This window comes from Pelmatolapia mariae, linkage group LG5 (genome assembly GCF_036321145.2).
Source record: "Pelmatolapia mariae isolate MD_Pm_ZW linkage group LG5, Pm_UMD_F_2, whole genome shotgun sequence".
NCBI classification, from domain to species: Eukaryota; Metazoa; Chordata; class Actinopteri; order Cichliformes; family Cichlidae; genus Pelmatolapia; species Pelmatolapia mariae.
In genome coordinates, this window is record NC_086231.1 from 31659032 (window position 1) to 31680080 (window position 21049).

General features: G+C 41.0%; 1 protein-coding gene across 1 annotated transcript in view; it reads right to left on the reverse strand.

Annotated features, from left to right (window-relative positions):
- The window catches only part of cntn3b (contactin 3b), a 54198-nt gene extending 43875 nt beyond the window's left edge, over window positions 1-10323 (reverse strand). The window contains exons 1-3 of the mRNA XM_063474776.1: window positions 9944-10323; window positions 2692-2827; window positions 431-566 (exon numbers count right to left, since the gene is read on the reverse strand). Coding sequence (XP_063330846.1) covers window positions 431-566; window positions 2692-2746 — 191 coding nt within the window. The 5' untranslated portion in view covers window positions 2747-2827; window positions 9944-10323. The remainder of the gene's footprint in view (window positions 1-430; window positions 567-2691; window positions 2828-9943) is intronic.
- Between the last annotated feature and the right edge of the window lie 10726 nt (window positions 10324-21049).

Genomic DNA, 21049 nt, shown 5'->3' on the forward strand with positions numbered 1-21049 from the left:
GCACCATGCCTTAAATCTTATCATTAATAAGGTTAACCTCACTCGTATCTTAGGTGTTAGCATATTCATCAACCACAGTGGCGGCTCCATGACTCCAACTCCACATCATAGCCCAGGCCAAAAACAGATAAGCTTTTTTTTTTCAATTAGAAACAGATGCTCAATTAAGCAGTTGCTCTTTGAAGCTTGTCTTCTTGTTGGATGGCGCCTTATCTCTCTCTCGAGCATTTATGTCCAGAAAACGTTGTTCTCTAACAAATCGATAGCATCCAACACTATTGGGACCGTCTTTGATTTCTGTGGAAGCAGCAATGAAGGTTCACAAGCAATTAAGCCGGATTGGATTTTCAGCACGCGACGCAGACGTGGAGCACGGAGCAGGTAGACAGCTGAGGCTTGTGGGGAATGGCACTTTGATGTGGTAATTTACCTGTACTGTGGAGGAGGGCTCCCCTCTGCCTCACACGCAATGGTAGCCTGGTGGTCTGGGGAGTTGATTGGTAAAATGAGGTCACTTGGCTCCGTCCTCCATCTTGGCCCTTGAAATATGACATCCTCTGTACAGGCTGTAGAAAGGGGAGAAAGTCTATAGTTGTACAAGCTAGAAAATTTGTCTCTTTGACCTTAAGAGAAAATACTGGAAGAAGCACAATCTCTGTGAGGGCAAATAGTTAATCTTGCAGAAATACAGGAACCTTCTGACACTCAGTGTATATTACTTTTTCAATATACTCTATACAGTATATTACCTCCTATTCTCTGAGCAGTACCTCACTTTACAAAGAAGAATGCATTAGGACACTCCTCGTGATGTGTTGTGTACATTATTTGCTTATCTTGCTGCAAGGAGAGTAAATCCTACTTACCCTTGTTAGGCATTAACAGCTAATGCTGACATATTTGTTATCTGTTCCTCTGTGTGCTACTGCATTTTTCAGATGAGCGTGACACTTGGAATAATGAGGAAAAGAGCAATGGCCGAGGCACTTGTGCGAATTCACTCAAGTTCTACACACTAGGCCAGTTTTCCATAAGGCCGGGCTTCATTCTTTCATTTTATCCATGTGACAAATTATTATATTGTAGCCGGATGTGATTATGTGAGTAAATAAAAATCCTGGAAAATATGTCACCTTCTGCTTTGATTGCAATATTTAGCTGGCTAAGAGATTTGTGAGTTCTAGCGAGTCAAACAGAGCTCGCTGATATAACTAAAGTGAGGTGGTTGTTAATTACTTGCCAGGAACAATATCCTAAAAACAGCTGAATACAGTGCAGGGAGTTAAGTTAAGCACCTAAGTCAACAACAGTTAATGCAGAGAGCACGTTTTCACGTATTCCCTCAGTAATTAACGACGGCTTGGGTATGACGGGGTTGATAAATAAAGCGAGGCGTTGTATTTTCGGAACATCTACGCCATGTTACACATGCATGTTAATTGAGGCCATAAGGATGCGCTCATCTGCCAGCAGCCAAAAATGAAAGGATGTTGAACACAATCTGGTGCTAAAGCAGAGTCAACAGACGGCCAGTGTAGGCCTAATTAATATCCTACTGCTAACAGATTGTGGCATGTGGCTAGCAGTTCTACATGTGGTTTTAATCGGCGAAAATGTGTCAAGGAATCAAAACAGGTTGAGAAACGAGGCAGGGCGGTGAGTCACGGCTGCTCTTGGCAATGCTTTGGGAACACAGGGAAGAAGGACTTGGAGAAATCTGGAGGTGAAATTAGGGATGAAAAGCATCACGTTTCAAAACAATTGCTGCCGAATGATCTATCAACAAATGATGGTAGCATGAGCGAATGCAGGAGTGAATTCATTCATCCCACAGGCTAACAGCACAGGTGTGAGTTTATTCCGTGTGGCTGCTTCATTGTCCCAGAACGGAGAACCAAGACAACACGTCGCTTCACATGTCATTAATGATTGTTATCGGCCGCAGCGACTGCCGAGACGCTCCCGGTGCGTGATGACAACACCGAATAAGAACTAGCACCTACAGGCCCTGTTAAAAACACTCGTCCGCTAGCAAGGTGAGGCTGCTTGGATTTCACTCCTTTGGGTGCAGGGCTGTGAATTACCCATGAGCCAATTTGAATAACATTCATTGGGATTTACAATGTCATTTGAACAAGGGTTGACATTCCGAGTCTCTGTGCTTCTGCTGTAGAATCCCAGGTGGCTGCACAAGGGCAGAATGAGGCGCGGTGGCAAGTAGATTGTGCTAAAATGTGAGTCTGGATTCACTGCATGGATCCTGATAATGATCGGGACAGGCCATAAACAGGAATAGGATTGGACTCCCAGATGTCCCTGACGGGGTAGTGAAAACGTGCAGCGGGCGCACCGCTCTAGGGAACGGTGAAGGACATCATGCCGGAACACTGTACATATAATGACTGTGGTTTAATTAGTGTAACCTTTTTTTGGTCAGAAGATTTTTCTAAGGTTACTTGCAAATGCTCAGCTATTTCCTCTTAGTGAGACTAAAGTATATGCACATTTTATTAAAAATAAAAAAAACCCACTGCTGTGAGAATGTCAAAAAGCGCAAAAAGAGCATAGGAAGACTGTACTTTAATGCACACACATTAAAAATTAGTCTTTCTCAGGAGAGGTTTTGTGGTGACATAAACCATGACAACCTGTGCAGTGAGACTCAGATACAATACGTGTAAAATACCTTACCTGCAAGGCATCCGGTGATTGATAGCAGAACAATTTGTTTCCATGGTAGCATCATCTTTAGTTGCCGAGGGCTAAGTAGACTCTCATCCAATTGCTTGTGAATGGAATGCTCTCGCTTGAATACAAGAATTTTAATCTGAAGGGAAAGTAATTATGGATGTGATTAAAATATGACATTTTGATCCAAATACGACAAGCATTCAACAGCAAAAAAACAACAAAAAAAACACGATTACAGCACTGCTAACTTCCATAATTGGTTCCTATTATTTTTGAGTTACTGTAAAGTGAATGTTGAGGAAGTGAGGAAAAGCAGCAGCAGACAAAAACCTGAGGATACAACCCAGCTGTGAGAGGGTTTTTTTTTCTCTCTCAGGTGGTGCAGAAGAAGAAGAGGAAGAAGAAGAGAAACAGCTGCTAAATGGGCATGTTTTCTTTTACTGTGTGTATTTCTCATCGCGCCTAACAAGCTCAATTCTGCTGCTTTAAAGAGAAGTGAGGAAGGAAATGATTGACCTCAAAAGACACTTCTCTCTCCCAATTTGACTATTAATAGGAGCTGGCAGACTGTGTACCAGCACTCCACAAAATGCTATTTCGTACTTTAACAAAGACTTTGGTGGCCGACTGAATGTAAGCAAAGTGACTGTTTTCATTTCTGTATACATAAATCAAATTTCCTTAGATCAACAAGAAAAACATGAGAAATACATGAGTGCCACACACTGAAACTGTGAAAACAAGACTGACAGTAGAGGACAGATGTGTGCCATCCTATTGCCTTACCCTAACTAGATGCTTAATAATTGATAAGCCAACATTTTGTCTTGAAGATGTGTGATGTCTGGAGTTACTATGAAATAGAAATTAATAACATTTGTTAGTTAGGTAGACATAATAAGTTAGTCAGTAAGGCTTGTTCATTTCTTGGGCTTGTATTGATTTTTAATGGTATTCACACTTCGGTTTACCTTTTAGTTGCCTGCTTAGCAACTCTACTTGTGATGTTCAGTTTTTAGGGGCTTAAAAAATCTATGGGCAGGACATAATGCTGTTAAACTCAGTAAGGTACACTTCTCTCTACAGTGAGTGAGCTTTTTGTCACAGCTATGTGCTGTTTAGATGAGAGGGGAGAAACACCCTTCAACCATGTTATTTGTTGATCTTGTGTAATTTGTCCACCAGAGGGCAGTCTGCAACTTCCATATTGGCAACTTGCTTGTTTGTTGAAAATGCTCATAAAAAAATACAAAAAGAGCCATCAGTGACTTCTTGTAACAATAAAAGAAGTTGTTTTTTTTTTATAACCCTCAAATAACTACACATATTAAATGTTAAATGAATCTGTTCAGGTTCTGTGCCCCTGAGAAAAAAAAGGTATCAGCCAATTTATCAGATTTTTATTTTTATATCACCAATATCTGTAGCAATATCTGTCTTTAAAATCCTGTATGGTAGAGCTCAAGAAATCACAGCAGAGGCATTTTATTAAACTTGTTTGTATGCTGATTTTGTTAACATTACAATTCTCTATAATCCAGTGACTATCTCAGCCCTGAAATCAAAGCTTTTAATAACTGCTATAATAAAAATGTGGAGCCCCTCAAAAAGGCATTAAGGACAGTCCTTGTATATTTTAAGGGGTTACAGGCACAAAGAAATTATTAAAAAATGATTATTCAAAAAAGATAGAGCCCGATGCTTGTTTGGTGTTAAAAGTGTGTATATTTCTCCATTATGGGGAATGTAGGATCCTTCTGGAGAGTGACCCATACGAGGGACTAAAATATCTCAGCCTCTCATGCACCAGTTGTGACCATTCTTTTTTAAAACCTTCCTCTTCCGAGACCGCCAACTTTGTGGAAGCATGAAACAGATTTACTAAGCAGGGCAAATTAGCGTGAGGCCACAGTTGGAAAAAAAAACTGCCCACGGGAGCGGAAAGCTCTGCAGGTGATCTACTAACAATGCGCCCTTTTATGGATACACGCGTAGCCCGTTCTTTACAATAATGCAATCTAGAGCAAAGGGCCTGCAAACAAGCAGAGCGGAGGTGGGTGTGCGCAAACTAGTAACTACACAGGCCCAGCTTGTTACTTGTAATCTGAAAACATAATATAGGGTTTGCGTTTGGTTTCACACACATTTCCCCAGAAAACAGCAAGACAGTGAAGACTGAGGGAAGGCAGTGGGAGGAGAGTTGGAGGTGTTGTTGAAGAAATGAAAGAATTTCACTAAAATGCTTCACTCTGCGTTGTCCAGCTTGGTTGCAAAAAGGACTGGAAATAGCATTGGGGGCAAGGGAAAGGACGCACAGGGAAAGACGTGTTCAGCTGCAAAAGTAAATGGAAGGACCTCGCTAAATCTTGATTATCAGGGGGTCTTTTTTCCAGAAGCAACATAATTGATCTGGGAGAAACATCCTGCTCTGTCCATGGTGCTGAAGTGTGAAAAATACAGTCTGAATGTGATTAAGTTGAGGATTTTGCATTTTTATAGTGTGTGGCATGACATTAAAAGCTCAACACTTAGGAGAAACTAAGACTTCACTGCCTGACTTTTTCTAAAGAAGATTTGATGCAGTGGGTACAGCACAACTTCTTCTAGCTGGAGGTTCCAGGTCATCTTTGATTTACTCCAGCAGATGAATAATAACGTGCCCTACTGGAATCGATATGCTCCGATAACACCTCTTCTGGCGTTCAGCTTTGTTTTCAGTGGCGGATCCTCCAAGCATAATGCAGATATGTCCAGCACAAAATGGGGCAAGACATGGTTTTTTTTTTCAGTGTGAAATAATGCAGCAATTAGCAATAAACTTCAAACTCCAACAAATAGACAGAAAATAAGGACAGAAAAAAAATGAAAAGGCTGCTTCTTTTCCATTTATTGCCCTCTTTTAATAACTCTCAATGGTTGTTTTTTGTAATGCCAGAAGAGAGCTTTCACTGGAACAAACAGTATATCTGGCCCTTTATTGCTTATTTCCCCTTTTTAATATCGCTGGACGGATTAGGTCATTGCTGGTAACTCACTCAGTGGGACTGCTTTATGGACTTTTCATCAGATTCACATTTAACTCTCTTAATTAGCCAAAAGTGGACATTCCAGTCTTTATATCACAATATCAGCATCTACCGTGATAAGAAGCCGTTCTGTGGTGGAACATTTTATTCGCCTCCTTTGCTTTACGTGGCGCTGAAGTGACGTTCTGCCTTGTCTAGTAATCGATGATGTTAGGGGCCATTAAAACTTTTCATATGTGCTGGTGGAATGGAGAGCTGTAATTGTAGTATCAGTGACACAGGAGGGGCTTTGCTCAAGCGCTGACCTACATCACAGCGAGAGAAAAGTGATACGCCTCTCAGGATTAAGAATTCAACCCAACCCCTCTTCCTTATAACACAACCCTGTTGTGTGGATTAACTCCTAGGCTATCTTTGGAAATTTTTTGAAACAGACCTAAATACTAACCGCTCACTTGATCTATCAGCTACAGGCTTGTGGCTGGGGTTTGATGTGAAAGGCATGGCAACATAATCTTATAGAGGAGTGTGATGCACAGTCAAATTTACAGACAGGACAAAATAATGCCATTTGCCTGATCACAACTTAATGGCCAGAGCTGGCTTAGCTCGACTGTGCCGGTGCCAGTAATTGTTCGCGGTTTGCTGTAATTGCAAGCGCAGCCAGATCCAGAGTGGATTTCCTTGGTGTCTTTCAAAATTTAAGGGGGCGTTTTGCCACTCTAAAACCCCATCACATTGGATTACACGCTTCGAGATTCTACTGGAGCAAAAAAAAAAAAAAAAGAAAAGAAAAAAGTGTGTGCTGCATTTTTCAGTTTGAGTGTAGTATTAGCAGCCAGTTGAGGATTCAACCTCGTCATCCCAGCAAACTTCAACATCCTGAGAGAAAAATCTCCCAGTAAAGATGTTCTGGTTTGTGATCAGTACGTGGCAGAGTGTCTGCTCAAGTACAGGATAGCTGTCCTTGAGCGGCTTCATTCTGAAACCTTTATAAACCTGCAATAATATTCTCATACTGGAGTATTTTGTGAATTTGATTCACAAAAACTTTTTTTAAAAAAAATATAAAACAGCAAACAGAAGCATGTGTTTCTACAATACCCAGTTTTTCAGTGGCTCTCAGTGCAGAGCTTAAGTGTCTCCCGATGCTCCAATCCTTTGAGTCCTACTAGATTAAAAGCATAATACCATCCAACGGTTTTCTTATATAAAGGCGATTTTTAACTCTTTTGACCTTCAGAAAGCAGCACCTGTGTCATTCCTTGCAGAGCTGAATATCATCTAAAGCTTTAGTAAATCTAGGAGAGAAAGAACACAATAGCAAGGATGCCAAGCAAAGTAAAAATGACTTCTTTGCTTTTGTGGCGGCGAGGTGGCATTTTCTTTCTTCAGCTTCCTCAGCCCAAATGATGGCCAAACGATTGCTCTGCCAAATGTAATGAGGCATCACACTTTCACCTCCACAGAAGCTAAACCTAATGGAAGTCATTGGCTAAACGCATTCCAGAGTAAATGAGATGACTTCTTGGTTAGTGGGGCTGTTGTTTGGCGCATAATTGATAGGAGAGGTGGTTAAAGGCATCCATTTCCCCCCCGAGGGCAGCATAATTGCAAAAGAATCTAATAAGGGAGGGAAGAAAGGAGAGTTTCTATCACAGCTCAAGGTCTGCATTTAGATCACATGCGATACACAGGAAACGCACAGCAGAGCTATATCAGAACATGCAAAACACCAGCAGCACGGTGGGGATAGATTCACTACATTATATGATCTATTCATTGTAGTTCTTGTCTTCAGGGCTATCTGCTGCCATCTCCATTAAATCCACTCAGCAGAAGAACCCGGGAAACAAGGATGTGCAACCAGGGGCAGACTCAATCTAAATCCACAGCTGCTCGCCTCTTTTTGCCAGTGAATGAAGAATTCACAATCAACTCTGAATTTATTCTGACTGACTGAGGACCCGAGTAGGCTGAGGGTGGCTTTCTTTTAGAAATTATAGTTCCTCAAAACAAACAAAAACGAGATGACGTAGAAATAAAAGCAAAGCATAATATCTGCATTTCACAACTTTGCAGCCTGCAGTGAAATACTTGGAAGAAAAATGAAAGAAAACAGAAGCAAAGAAGGGGTAATTGTTTGGTATTGATTGCGCCATAACTCTGCATTAGGCTCTTGGGTGAATGAGCAGTGCTTCCCATAGCAAATTATGCATTAAAGGTTTCAAATAAAAAGGCATTTTGTGTAATTGCCCCCCCTCCCAAACCCAAGCCTCAAAAGCTACATTAACATTCATGAAAGAACCCCCCCCACCACCCCCACCACCCCTCTCCCGCTCCTCCATACACACACACACACTCAGATTTTCCTCGCAGGCTAGAAAGAAAAAGCAGCAGCTTCACACATGTGATTGACATGTCACGCTGCGAGCGTGTGAATAAAACGCAGCGGTTAGAACTGTGGCTAAGGTCAGGGTTGAATGCTGGAGGACAGCAAAGAGCAAAGCTGGAGGCAGGAGTTCTACTCACGAAAGATCACTTAAGTGAAAAGCAGAGGCATGAAAGCACTTCACATCCAGTGTTGACTTTTTCACACACAAAATACAACCCCCCCCCCCCCCCCCCCCCCCCCCCCCCTCCTGTAATTTCACATTCAGTTATGACATCCCCTGACTTTTTCTCTCCTTTACGTGTTTACATATTTGTTAAAATACACATCTGGACAGGACATTTTACAGCTGTGTAAATAGCGAAAAATCACTATCTCCCCCCCCCCCCCCGGACACAAACACACACCTCCCTGTGACATCCCCTCCAATGTTAAACACGGCTGCATGCCTCAGCTGCTGCCTAACACACGGTTGGGGGGGGGGGGGGGGGCAAGAGAGTAAGTGCACTTAAAAGAAAGGGGAGCGGCGATCCATTTCTCAACCCCCTCATCAGCCAGGCACATCCCCAGACCCTCATCCTAGATACAGCAGCAACCCCCCCCCCACACACACACACACAAGAAAAAAAAAACACAAAAAAACCCCTGACTGGAGGTCAAGGATGAGGAGCAGGAGACACTCAGGCAGGCTCTTTACATTTTTTCTTATACTATTCAACTCGTTTCACAGCCTTTCCAGGGGAAAAGGAACTGGCTGTAGAATGTAATTGCCACTCTGGTTCAATCAAAAGGGTTTTTGAAAGCAAACGGTGCTACAGCACAAGCTCATCTTTGCACTGCTATCCTGCTATGTGTTATAGAACAATTCGCTGCATGCCTTTCAAAGACACGTCTCACCTCTCATTTGCCTTCTGCTTGTTATTCTCAAAGTTATGCGAAAAGCAGCCATAAATAAACATGAATAGAGGGGAGAACGATTCCAATCCCTGCTGAATGGTAGGATACTTTGAAGATGCAGAGCCGGCTGCATTTTCTGTTCACTGTTCTGTCCGATTGCAGTCTGGGTGGGAAGAAAGGGAATACTTGTGTGCAGACCACCGATGGGCAAATATTTGGATTTGCATGAAAAAAAAAAGAAGAAAACAAGATTAAAAGAGAGAGGATGGAGTCGAGTTATTAAAGATCATTTCTCTAATAACTATCCCCCGTGTGGCACAACTATCATGAGTATGCAAAATTTTAGAGAAAAGGGTAAAAATCATCGAAATGTTATAATTTAAGAGGGCATGGGGGCACAACTCGGCAGCACAGAAAAATAAAAAAGCAACTATTTTAAATAATTCACATAGGTCAATGCTCTTTCCCCCCTTCCTCCGCCTGGAGATGGATATCATCGCCTTTAACAAGTTCGAAAGAGGCTTTTCTCCAGGCGGACGGTCCTGATGCTGTTTCTCTCTGTGTGACTGAGCAGAGCGGCACCATATGGACTTTGTCTAAAGATGAGGGAAATGAGCCCCAGCGGTACAAATCCCAATAGGACCATCCAACCCATTTGAGGCTCATCTAGAAACGCAATCATCAGCATCGTGCACGTGTGCCTACTATCAGCACGCACACATTTGGCGTCTGTGCCCTTTTCACAAATTTAGACAACGGCATCTCGCCAGAGGAAAGAGAGCTTTTAAGCTCTATCCTTCCAACTTATGTTTGTTTCTATTTTAGACATGTTTGCAAAACCAAAACTTAGCAGAGCACAGTTCACGGTAGGTGCATGCACATAAATTTAGGGCGACAACACGCACGCATGCAGTGATGCTCTCCAAGGATCACTTACTTGTCCTAGGATGCAGATTTTTTCCTCTTCATTAAACTGCTGTGATTGTAATCCCACTATCCGTCAGACGCGTTGTTTCACACACGTTATTTCATTTTCTTTCTTTTCCTTTTTTTCCACAGTAACTCCTGTCCTCTTAAAAAGCAAGAACAAAAAAGAGAGGATGCCCTCTGCTCCAGCAGTGTTTGCGCTCTGCACTTAATTCTGCTCGCTTGGATGGGACTAACAGTAAGCTGTGCTCTCGGTAAATTCCCACAATCATAAGTACATTTGCCGGCCGAGGACGATACGCGCCAAGCCGAGAGTGTTCCGCGACCTCCTCCAACTGCACTTCCACAAGATGCTGCCAAGAAGCACAGAGGACAGCGCTGCCTCTGAGCGGAGACTCTCACATTGTGCGCATACACGGCTTCTGCTCTCTTTGTGCGCAGGAAGAAGCGCCCACTGGTGACGCGTGAAAACACCCATCGATGCACGGTAATGCGCCACCAGCCTATGGGCAGCTGACATAAATGCACGTTTTATGTGTTTATCGTTTAAATTAAGGTAATTTCAGTGCAAAAATAAAATAAATACATTGAAAAAAAGAAAAAGATGGAAACCACAGGGTTGGTCGGTTTTAAAAAGAAGAAAGAAACACTCAGAAACAAACGCCGCGTAAAACATCTAAATATGTTTTTAGTAACGTAATGTCTAGAATGTAGTGTGCAAAAAACTTTTATGATAAACCCATGCCTGGGCTTGAAGGCGGGTAAATGTGATCTTCTGATTAACGGAAAGTAGGAAAGAATCGATGTGTTACTGGTCACTGAACTCACCACCAGAAACCTCGATGTTTTTACGAGGAAAATGCATCAAGTAAAAAATACACTTTTTGTGCGTTTGTTTTTTGTGCCCATGTATCACCATAAAACCTTATAAAGATTCTAGCTCACTGTACTGAAAAGCACAGCAACAACAAACGTGTGTGTGTGTGTGTGTGTGTGTGTGTGTGTCTGTGTGTGTGTGTGTGTGTGTGTGTGTGTGTGTATGCAGGACCACACACACAGGTGCTTTAGAGGCTCTTGGTTTATAAATATGATGTCACCTACTTTGTGTTTCATTGTTTTCATGATGCAACCATCCGAAATCACTGTGTTTTTGGTGGAGTTTTATTTCCCACAGCTCTTTTTAAAGTGTTTGCAGGAAAAATTCAATCACATGCTCGTTATAAACACACGGGCTAATAATAAAGGCTCATTTTCCCCACTTACGTCTGCGCCAGGCGTATGAACACAGTTAGGTCATCAGTCTGAAAGCTGCACTAATCACTATGTAAAAGCCATCCAATTGCTGTGCGCATGTAAGGGAACCAATGTAGTCACAATATCAAAAAATACACATAAATAAATACAAATTAAAAATTAATTATAACCCAGCTGTGTAGGTGCTTTGGTATTGTTCAGCATTTTTGTCCTTTACGCATTTGTCCTGTCTATTTTCAGCCAAAATATTAGGATAAATCTGCCGTCCACTTCCTGTCCAGCAGCAGGAAGTGGACATTAGCTGATGAGGATAAGAGAAAGAGTGCTAATGGGCAACTGTTTGCAAATATGTGCAGCTTTATAAGCCGATTACATACCAGTGCTGTGTCTGTGTTGCTATTATATCTTTGTGCTGGGTCCAGATTACTGTTTTAAGCAATATTTGGAGATTAAGTGCAAATAAATAGCAGTAGGATGTTTTGAAAAATTATCACTTATGTTAATCGTTTAATCTATAATGCATATACTTTAAACAGTCCTTTTAATGGGACTAGCTGTTATTAAATCTAATGGCACATACTGCATAGACTCTGTAGCACGGACATGTAAGTAGCGTTCACAGGAGTATGCTGAAAGTAGAGGTTAACTACTTGCGTTTACCCATGATACAGGATCTGTGGTTGACAAGTTACAAAGATTGTTGGCAATATTTCTCTTGCAATGCCAACTCCTGGATTTGATGTGGCTCCAAACACTTTTCAGACTACTTCATTTGCTTCCCAGCCACACTGTTTTGTTTTGGCATCATTTTTAATGTACCTGAGCTTCTTGGGCCTGTGTTCTCTTCGGGAATGATAACCTCAAAAATACACTCAGGTCACTTCATTAGGTACACAGTGTTACCAGGTTTACTCCCCTTTTTTGTTCAGAATTGCCTTAATTCTTTGTAGAATAGATACTAATAGCCCAAAAGGCCACCAGCAAGCATGACACAATCACCAGCAACCTGAACCACTAATATATCTGGCTCTCTTCCACAGCATATCTTGTATCCTGTCTTCCTTCTCTCTCCCCAACTGGTCACAGCAGATGGCCCCGCCCCTCCCTGAGCCTGGTTCTGCCTGAGGTTTCTTCCTGTTAAAAGGGAGTTTTTCCTTCCCACTGTCGCCAAAGTGCTTGCTCATAGGGGGTCATATGATTGTTGGATTTTTCTTTGTATGTATTAATGTAGGGTCTACCTCACAATATAAAGTGCCTTGAGGTCACTGTTGTTGTGATTTGGGGGTGTATAAATAAAACTGAATTGAATTGAATATACAACAGGAGGGATCCATTCATCCATTCTCTTCCTCTTCCTTATCAGGGTCGTGGGGGGCTGAAGCTTATCCCAGCTACCGCTGGGTAGGGTACGCCCTGGACAAGTCTTCAATCTGACACAGGACTATAACAGAGAGACAGACAACCATTTGCACGCAGCTTAACCTAACCTCACTAACTGCATGTCTTTGGACATTGGGAAGAAGCCAGGGTACCCAGAGAGAACCCACACAAACACGGAGAAAACATGCAAACTCATCAGACCAGGCAATGCTTGCTTCTGCTGTCCAGTTCTGATGAGCCATGCAAATCATAGCCTGAGTTTCCTGTTCTTAGCTGACAGGACTGGCACCTGGTATGTTCTTCTGCTACTGTAGCTCATGTGCTTCAAGGTACCTTGGCATCTTGGTTGTAACAAGTAGTTATATGAGTTACTGCTGCATTTCTATTAGCTCAGAGCAGTCTGACCTTTTCTCCCCTCTTGCATCAACAAAGCATTTCCACCCATGCAACTGCAGCTCACTGGATATCTTCTTGTTGTTGAACGATTCTCTGTAAACTCTAAAGATGATCGTGTGGAGAAATTCCAGTAGATCAGCAGTTTCTGAAATAAACCATCATGTGGAATGAAAGTGACTAGCAGATTAGATATTTGCGCTCACAAGCGGTACTTGTGACAGCTGCACCTAAATAAGTGGCTGCTAAGTACATACATGGGTTACATAGGGTTGTGTGAGGTTGGTTAATGAGATTATAACTGGAAACTGCTTAGATCTGCCACCATCTTTAAATTATGGATTAGGAGAGAAGGCATTTACATTCTACTTCGCGCTAGACTGCAAGATACTCCAACACCAAGCCTTAAGTGAGGCTGTTTTTCCACCAACCAGAATGTGTTTTAGTGCTCCTGAGCTGGGATCTGCCAACAGGACGTCATAGGGAGTCAGATGGTGATGGCCTTTGCACACCTGGATACCTCCATTTGCTTACATATCTCCTCCTCCTATAGTCAGTATTTCCAGAGCAAGAAACCTTGTTCCAGGCTGCTATGGTGGCCCCTCCCTTGCTGCACTCAGTCCACAGTGTCCTTGTCCTTGAGTGGAGGCTTTGACCGCTTGGTTGCCTCTCCAAGTACCTGGCATGGGGGACAGCTTAAGTAAAATCAGATCACTTGCCTCTGTTAGCTTCAGCTCTAGTCTTACTCAGGCAAATTTGAACTCCACTGAGAGTTAAAATTTGGAAGTGTGTATCTTTTGAACTTAGGTGCCTGACTAGCAAACACTTCTTTAATATGAGCTAATTAGTCTCTCGGTTTTTATCTGTGAAATCAGAGTTTCACAATGCTCGTGATGGTTTAGTGGCCACAAGGTCACTTGTGTTGCAAATTACAAACAATAGAGCTTCATCTTGCCAGGGTTACTGCTTGTGTTTTTTTAACCAATGCACTAATTTCAAACTGAAGTTCTTCGCAGGCTTCTCAGACAGTAGGAATTATGTTGTTGTTGGTGTCAGAGTACAAGTGCACACAAATTAGCAGTCTGCCACTGATTTCTGCTTACACTGAGACACTGACTGAAAATGAAGCATTACAGCAGCAATTCAGGCTTTTAATGCAACAGGGCTGAAAACAGTCAGTGAAATTAACAATGCAAGGCTCATCATTGCAAAATATCGATAAACTTTAACCGTATAAGCCACTTTAACCAATAGATTTTATAAGTCTTTCATCAGCAGCTGTGGAATGGATATCTCATTTACTTTATAAGCTGTGTCAGTGATTCACTTTTAAGTGAAGGATGCCTTGAAGATGCAGTTGCTTAAAATAAATAAATAAAAATAGGTAAAAACCTGCAGACATTCAGCTTCATGTTTTATCAACTGTCGCTCATCACACTAAATACATTTTCCTGTCCCTGCATGGGTAATTGCTGTTAGTTTTATCTGATGCAAACCATTTGATTGACTTAAATATTAAAATGATGGAGATATGAATATTTAATGTTTATGGTCATAGGAGAAATCCAGGGGCTTCGGGGAGACTAATGGAAAAGACAGAGGTGGGGAGATTCCATTAATTAAGGTCATTTGGGGTCTGATTGGTTGAGGAGAGGTGTACCATAGTGGGGGCTTGTGTTTGGGAAAATGACAGATCAAGGTCTGCAGAGATATGAGGCTATCACATACACTCCATCCACCTTCATCTACAAGTAAGTGAGGTGGCAAAATGAGTGATGACACCATTCTGTATTCTGCATGCACAAGCATCTGTTTCAGAGAGCACAAGTCCTGCTCGATTGCCTGTAGACCAACCATGGCTGGAGACCCTTTGAAGCTGAATCGCATCTCCGACCATCTCTTGAAAGAAGTCAAAAGAAATTTTTGGTGGCACTTCATGATATAGGCTGAAAATTAAAGTGCAATTTCACAACATTTATCATGAAATTTTCTGAAACTAGGCCAAAATTTTCAGTACCTAAAACTATTTACCCCGACATTCAGTAGAACAAGGGAGAAACAAATGCAAGTTTGAATAATAAGAACAAAAAAATTCTACTCTCAGTAATTTTAGGTGACGAGTAAATTTTGGGTAGTTTAGAGAAAATAACTTCTGCTCCATGTAATGTTGTAAGCGCTCAGTAATTTTAAGAGTGTGCTCTGTGTTTGAGTAGCCTAAGCCCCATGCGCACATTGTTATTACAAATTATTTTGGTGCACATGGTAAAATATACACTGTTCAACTGCATTCATATTTTGGTTTACAAGAAAAAAAATACTATCAAAAATTGATGGAACCAAGTCTAATTTTTCCCTCTTTAGATGAAGATGAAAGCAGGAATAAGGAAGGAAGAGGAAGATTCTTCTCCCTTCAATTTTCTGCTTTTGCAGTAATTTCTTAAAAAAATTGATGCGAGTTTCCAAATACAGTTATTATTGCATCCTTCTGCATGATTAAATATGGAGAGTTATTTAAAACAAAGAGCCAAGCATCAAAGTTTGCAGTGTTGCTGTGCTGTATAAGCAGTGCTTTTTAGTTGATAAAGAATGTTGACTGCGATGAGCTGCTATTGTGGTTAGAATGGGTCAAAATTGGGAGTTGGTTTAAAAAATACAGATAAGTAGAAAATCATACCACTTCTTTTATTTATTTATTTTTTAGCAAATTCAAATATTATACATTTAAAAGTACAACAATATTAGGTTGATCATGCATGTTGTCTGAACATGTGGGAAACTACAAACTCTTGAAGGTAAAAGGCAAAGCCAGTTTGCAGACTCTAAAACAAGAGTGCAGACTTAACACACCTCAAAGGTTTTATTTGCATGGCCTTGAGAATGACAATGGATTGGGAAAACTGGTCAGGCAGCTCGGGAGTACAACTCTGGGAGGGAAGAGTCGAGGATTAGTCCATGCCAGAAACTGATTGTTTGAAGAGCGAGTGTTGTTACTTGATGAGAATGAGACGAACAGCAGGAGGAGCCAACGGTCAGGTACCCCCGGAGAGTTGGTACCATTGGCGAGTGGACAGACAGGTGAGTTTCTGACCAGTGGTTTTCATCCAGCTTAAGGAATCAGGTAAGAGAGTCTTGCAGGAAGTGTTTTCTTCAGCCCTACAGGAGTGACTAACAAACAGGAGTTCTCTCAGGAGTTAGCATAGCAAAAACGCGGGAAAATACAGGTGCCAAGAAGGAATCTGATTACTGCTTTACTACTGATGACGATCCAGACCGGATGCTGGAGCTGGTGCTTAAATTTAGGTGGGTGACGACTGATGAGAAACAGATGCAATGACTGAAGAGCGGGAACTATAGCTTTGCACATCACCCTTGTTGTTGAAAGTTGATACCAGTAAACTTCTTCTCGTTCCTCAGGCATTGTCACGGACTGTAGTAGGACTCAGGCGCAGAGCAGAGTGCAATGCAAGGAACAACGTTTATTTACAAAGTCACCAGGTGCAGATATATACAGTGGGGGAATAGTGGGGGTCCAGGGTCATAAAGGAAAGTCCGGGAGGGAATCACATTCACTGTCACTCCTCTCTTCACACATCGGGTCGGTCACGGGTCCGGGGAAACTGTGCACAGGAAAAGGTGGGTTACGCTAATGCAGAAATCACAGGGAAAAGTCACAGAGCTAGAGATACACAAAGCTGAGGTTCAGTAACGTGTCTCACACAATCATCCAGCGATGAGACTGTCTGCGTCCTGGCCTTAAGTGTCCAACCCGTAATTGGAGCCTGATGAGACACAGGTGTGTGTGCGCCGAGGGCGGGAGCCCGCAGTGAGCTCCACCCCGGTGGGGAGGTGAGAGGAGAACACAAAAACACATGTGGCCTTGTGGGGCCGGCCAGACATGGGGACCATGACAGGCATCCTCTTGCTCTCCCGGATTGTGTTGAACAATCTGGTTAAAAAGTTCCCTGCCTTCTCTCCTAGACATCTCCATACCTCCACAGGTATGTTATCTGGACCAACTGCCTTTCCACTCTTCATCCTTTTTATAACTGCCATCACTTTGTCCTTATTAATCCTCCAAACTTCTTGATTCACTAACTGTCTTCCATCTGTCCTCTTCTGTGTTTCATTTTCTTCATTCATAAAGTCCTCAAAGTACTCCTTTCATTTTCTCATCAAACTTCCACATGTGTTTGGGAAAATGACAGTTCCACAAAATTCCACATTTCCATTTCTGTCCTTTATCTCTCTAACCTGCTGCACATCCTTTCCAGCTTGACCTGTCTGTCTATCCAGTTGATAGAAGTTTGTCTGTCCTTCCTTAGTGTCCAACCTCAAATACAAATCAAAGCCTTTTCCTTTGCCATCTCACTCTTTGCAGTAACACCTAGTTTCTCGGTACCCGTCTTTATTCTTCATCTCCCCGACTAGTCCTCATTTTCTTTGCCGACCTCTTCCTTTGAATGCTTCCTCATTCCACAATCAAGTCTCCTTGTCCTCTTTCCTCAGTCCAGAGGATACACCAAACACCTTCTTGGCAGTTTCCCTGCCACTTTACTTGTACTTTCCCAGTAATCTTCTCACGTAGATCCTGTTTCAACTCCTTCCTGAACTCTGCGCAGCATTCTTCCTTCTTCAACTTCCACCTTTAATTCTCACCTCTGCCATCTTTTGAGCTGCTTCAGGGCCATACGATGCTCCCTAGCTACAACCTTGCAGTCTTCTATCTCTTTCAGTCTGCACCTTCTACACCTGCATGCACCTTTCTCTTATACATCCCCCCTATGTTCCTCTCTCTTGTTTATGTAGGTGTTAACCACAGCCATTTCCATATATTGATTTCCATATATTTTTTCCTTAAATCCACAAACATATACCTTATTCTCTCCTTAAGTCCATACCTAACAAACACCCCCTTTTCACCTCCCTTCCCTTCACCTACAGTCCATTGAAGTCTACTCCAATCACCACGCTCTCCCCTCTCGGGAATCTTTTTACCACTTCATCCAGATCTTTCTCTTCTAACTGACAACAACCTGTGGGACAAACTCACTGACAACATTCATCATCAGCCCTTCAATTTCAAGCTTCAAACTCACATCCCTGTCTGACGCCGTCTTCATCTCCACAACACTGTTCACATACTCATCCTTCAAAAACATTGCTGTTGTTGTGAGTGTTCAAGATAAAACAAACAAAAAACCCCAAAGCAAAAACAACTTGTCAAAGAAATGAAGCTGTAGTCCAAATTTATTTTCATTTCTTGATGGATTAAGAGATTATTTCATGCTCCTGCTGTTCTTTTTTGTTATAACGCTAATTAGTGAAGATATTTCGTTAAAGCAGTTATTTGTCAAGAAATCCACACAGCCATGTCTGTTTAAAATCTTTTTCTTTTAATTAAAGGTAACTGAAAACAAACCATCTTGCTTCCATTATTGTAAAACCATATTGGCTTGTGCTCTGCAATGTCACCTTACAAAGGAGGAAAAGGAGAACAGCATTTGTCTTTTTTATATAAGAGTGCAGTTGAACAGTGGATATTCTGCCACGCACACCAAAATAATGTGTAATTACAACATGAAATGGGAGGTGATACAGCCTTTGCCCCTAAAATCACTATAATTACAAAGTGAGATGGGGAAACATTGTGCATTCTTCTAAAATAGCCTAAGGCTACTCACTACTTAAAATTACTTACAATATAATTAGTGTCTTTTCTCGTTTTAAAAGTCTGAAGTTACTGACTACTTGAAAATAACCTTGTCTTTCTTTTAAAACCTCCAGTTATTACCCAACCCTAACACCCCGATGTGCTGTATTTTGAACCTAAGAAAGAAATAGTGTTAAGAAATATTAAGAAATAGTATTTTATTCTAGAATTTATCATTTTACAAAGTATAGAAATGTTTTGTTTATTCCTGGTTATATGGTTTGCACTTCTTTTATATATGTGCTCTTGACATTGTTAGGTGTCTCTTTTTTTTCTTTTTTTTTTACAGAAAATGTACAACCATAGTAAGTAAGTTGCACCATGAAGTTTCTAAAAAAGATTGAATTCACTGGACAATAGAATTATACATAAAATATGACTCAGTGAGAATATCACATTTTCACTTTCAGTTGAAAGCACATTGCATAACTGTACTGTTTGGAGTGTGATTAAAGCAATTACCATGTTACATTTGAAATCTTTTTAATACCTTGTGAAATGTCATTTAAATCCTGATGGTGTGATGCAAAAACTACAGCCTGCAGTTATTTTTTATTAGCCTTTTCAGTTCCTGACATCCCTCCCACTGTGTCCAAGGGAGTTTTGGCCTCTGCCTTTGCCAGGAAACGTTCAGTTTTTGGTTAGGACAGTTCAGTCAGCTCCGAGTATGTTCAACCTGAGTTAGGCATGTGCACGAGTAGAGAAAGAAGGCTATCATCAGTGGAGTGCTGATACTCTGATTTGCCATGGCAACAGGTAAATAAAGAGCAGAGCCTTCATTTAGAAGGGTAAATAAATGTCCTCAGACTGAGGAATATGAGTATATGTCGTCATGGACCAGGATATTTATCTTAAAATATTAAAAGAAAGAAAATAATTATTATTGTTCAGGTAAAGCAATTCTGTTATCATCAAATAGAGTGTAAAAAAATGAATATTTTAAAAGAAGTTTTTATTGCTACAGTTTTTTATTTTGTTTGTTTCAATAATTGTTCGGTAAAAATGTAATCTATTTATGTAGAAACATGACTGTTTCACAGAGAATTTAATTATTTGTCATTACTAGACAAATTATTTTTAATGAGATTCACATGCTTAATAATATTTTAAGCGTTAAGTTTCACATCTAACAAAAAAACAACAACAAAAACAAAACAAACAGGGAACTTTTCAAAGTCTTTAACGAATATAAAGTTTTATTAGTAAAAGCAAACACGTCATAACAAATGATTGGGATTTTGTATTTTTTAAATGTTTCAGTAAAGCTTTTGGGGGATAGGCCATTTGAAATAAGGAAAACAGATTGTGTTGGAAAAAATAACACACTACAAAGAGATCCAAACCGATCCGGACAGGAGTTGGGACATGACCAGAGTTGAATTTGATCTGTTTTTTCTTTAGTTTTGTTTAGGTTTTTTTTATTGAATGAATGCCAGGGCAGTAACTGCATAAGATTCAGACCAGTCCCACATATATGAACCTATTGCTACTGTGCATTGCCTAAACTGCCACAGCTCACTCTCGGTTTTATAGCTCACTTTGAAGTTTCTGTTGCAGTGTGATGATGCAGGTATTTGACACATAGTCAGATGTGGGTAACTAACAGGAGATGAGTTAGCCTAAAAATATAGACCTTCAGAATCCCAAACAGCATCACCTGACACAACATTATTATCTTTATTTATTACACAAAATTTACATTGTTAGTTAAGTAACATTACTAGCTGCATTTTTGTATAGATTTCAGTGTCTTCTTTTAATTTGTGAAAGTAAGAACGAACCAAAACACAAAAGCTGACAGCATGCTGTTACAGTATGCTGCACACTACAGAGACAGACTGGGGCTTTGGTATGCTCTACAGTTTTCATTTTGGCATTTTGTAAAAGTCTTTGTAGAAAAATGTAGGGGGAGCAGAAAGCACTGGTTAATGCTCCACTCACTGCAAAAACTAACTCCGCTGACCGTGACCTGTTGCCTTGTGTCTTTTAATGAATAACTCTTCTCAATCATCCCTCAAATGCTCCAAACTGAGTTCTGGCATGTTAATTTAAAGCACACTATTAGTAATAACAAAACAAAAAAAAACCAACTTTCTATCAGGCTTTCTGCTTTCACCACCTAATAGTGACTACTGCAGCCATGCCAGGCCCCAAAATGGCTATTAATATGGGCTTTTACATATGTAAACTTTGAACCTTTGAACCAGTAAGCCTTCACACTTTTTCATTTGAATTGTCACTATTCTATAGTAGCATTTGTGTGACAGACATAATGTTCATTAACTCAGAATGTTGGACCATGTTCTGATGAATCTGCAGGCGCTGCTGCCAGTAAGGAGAAATGCTGCACGTCACACAGTACACACAGTACACACGTCT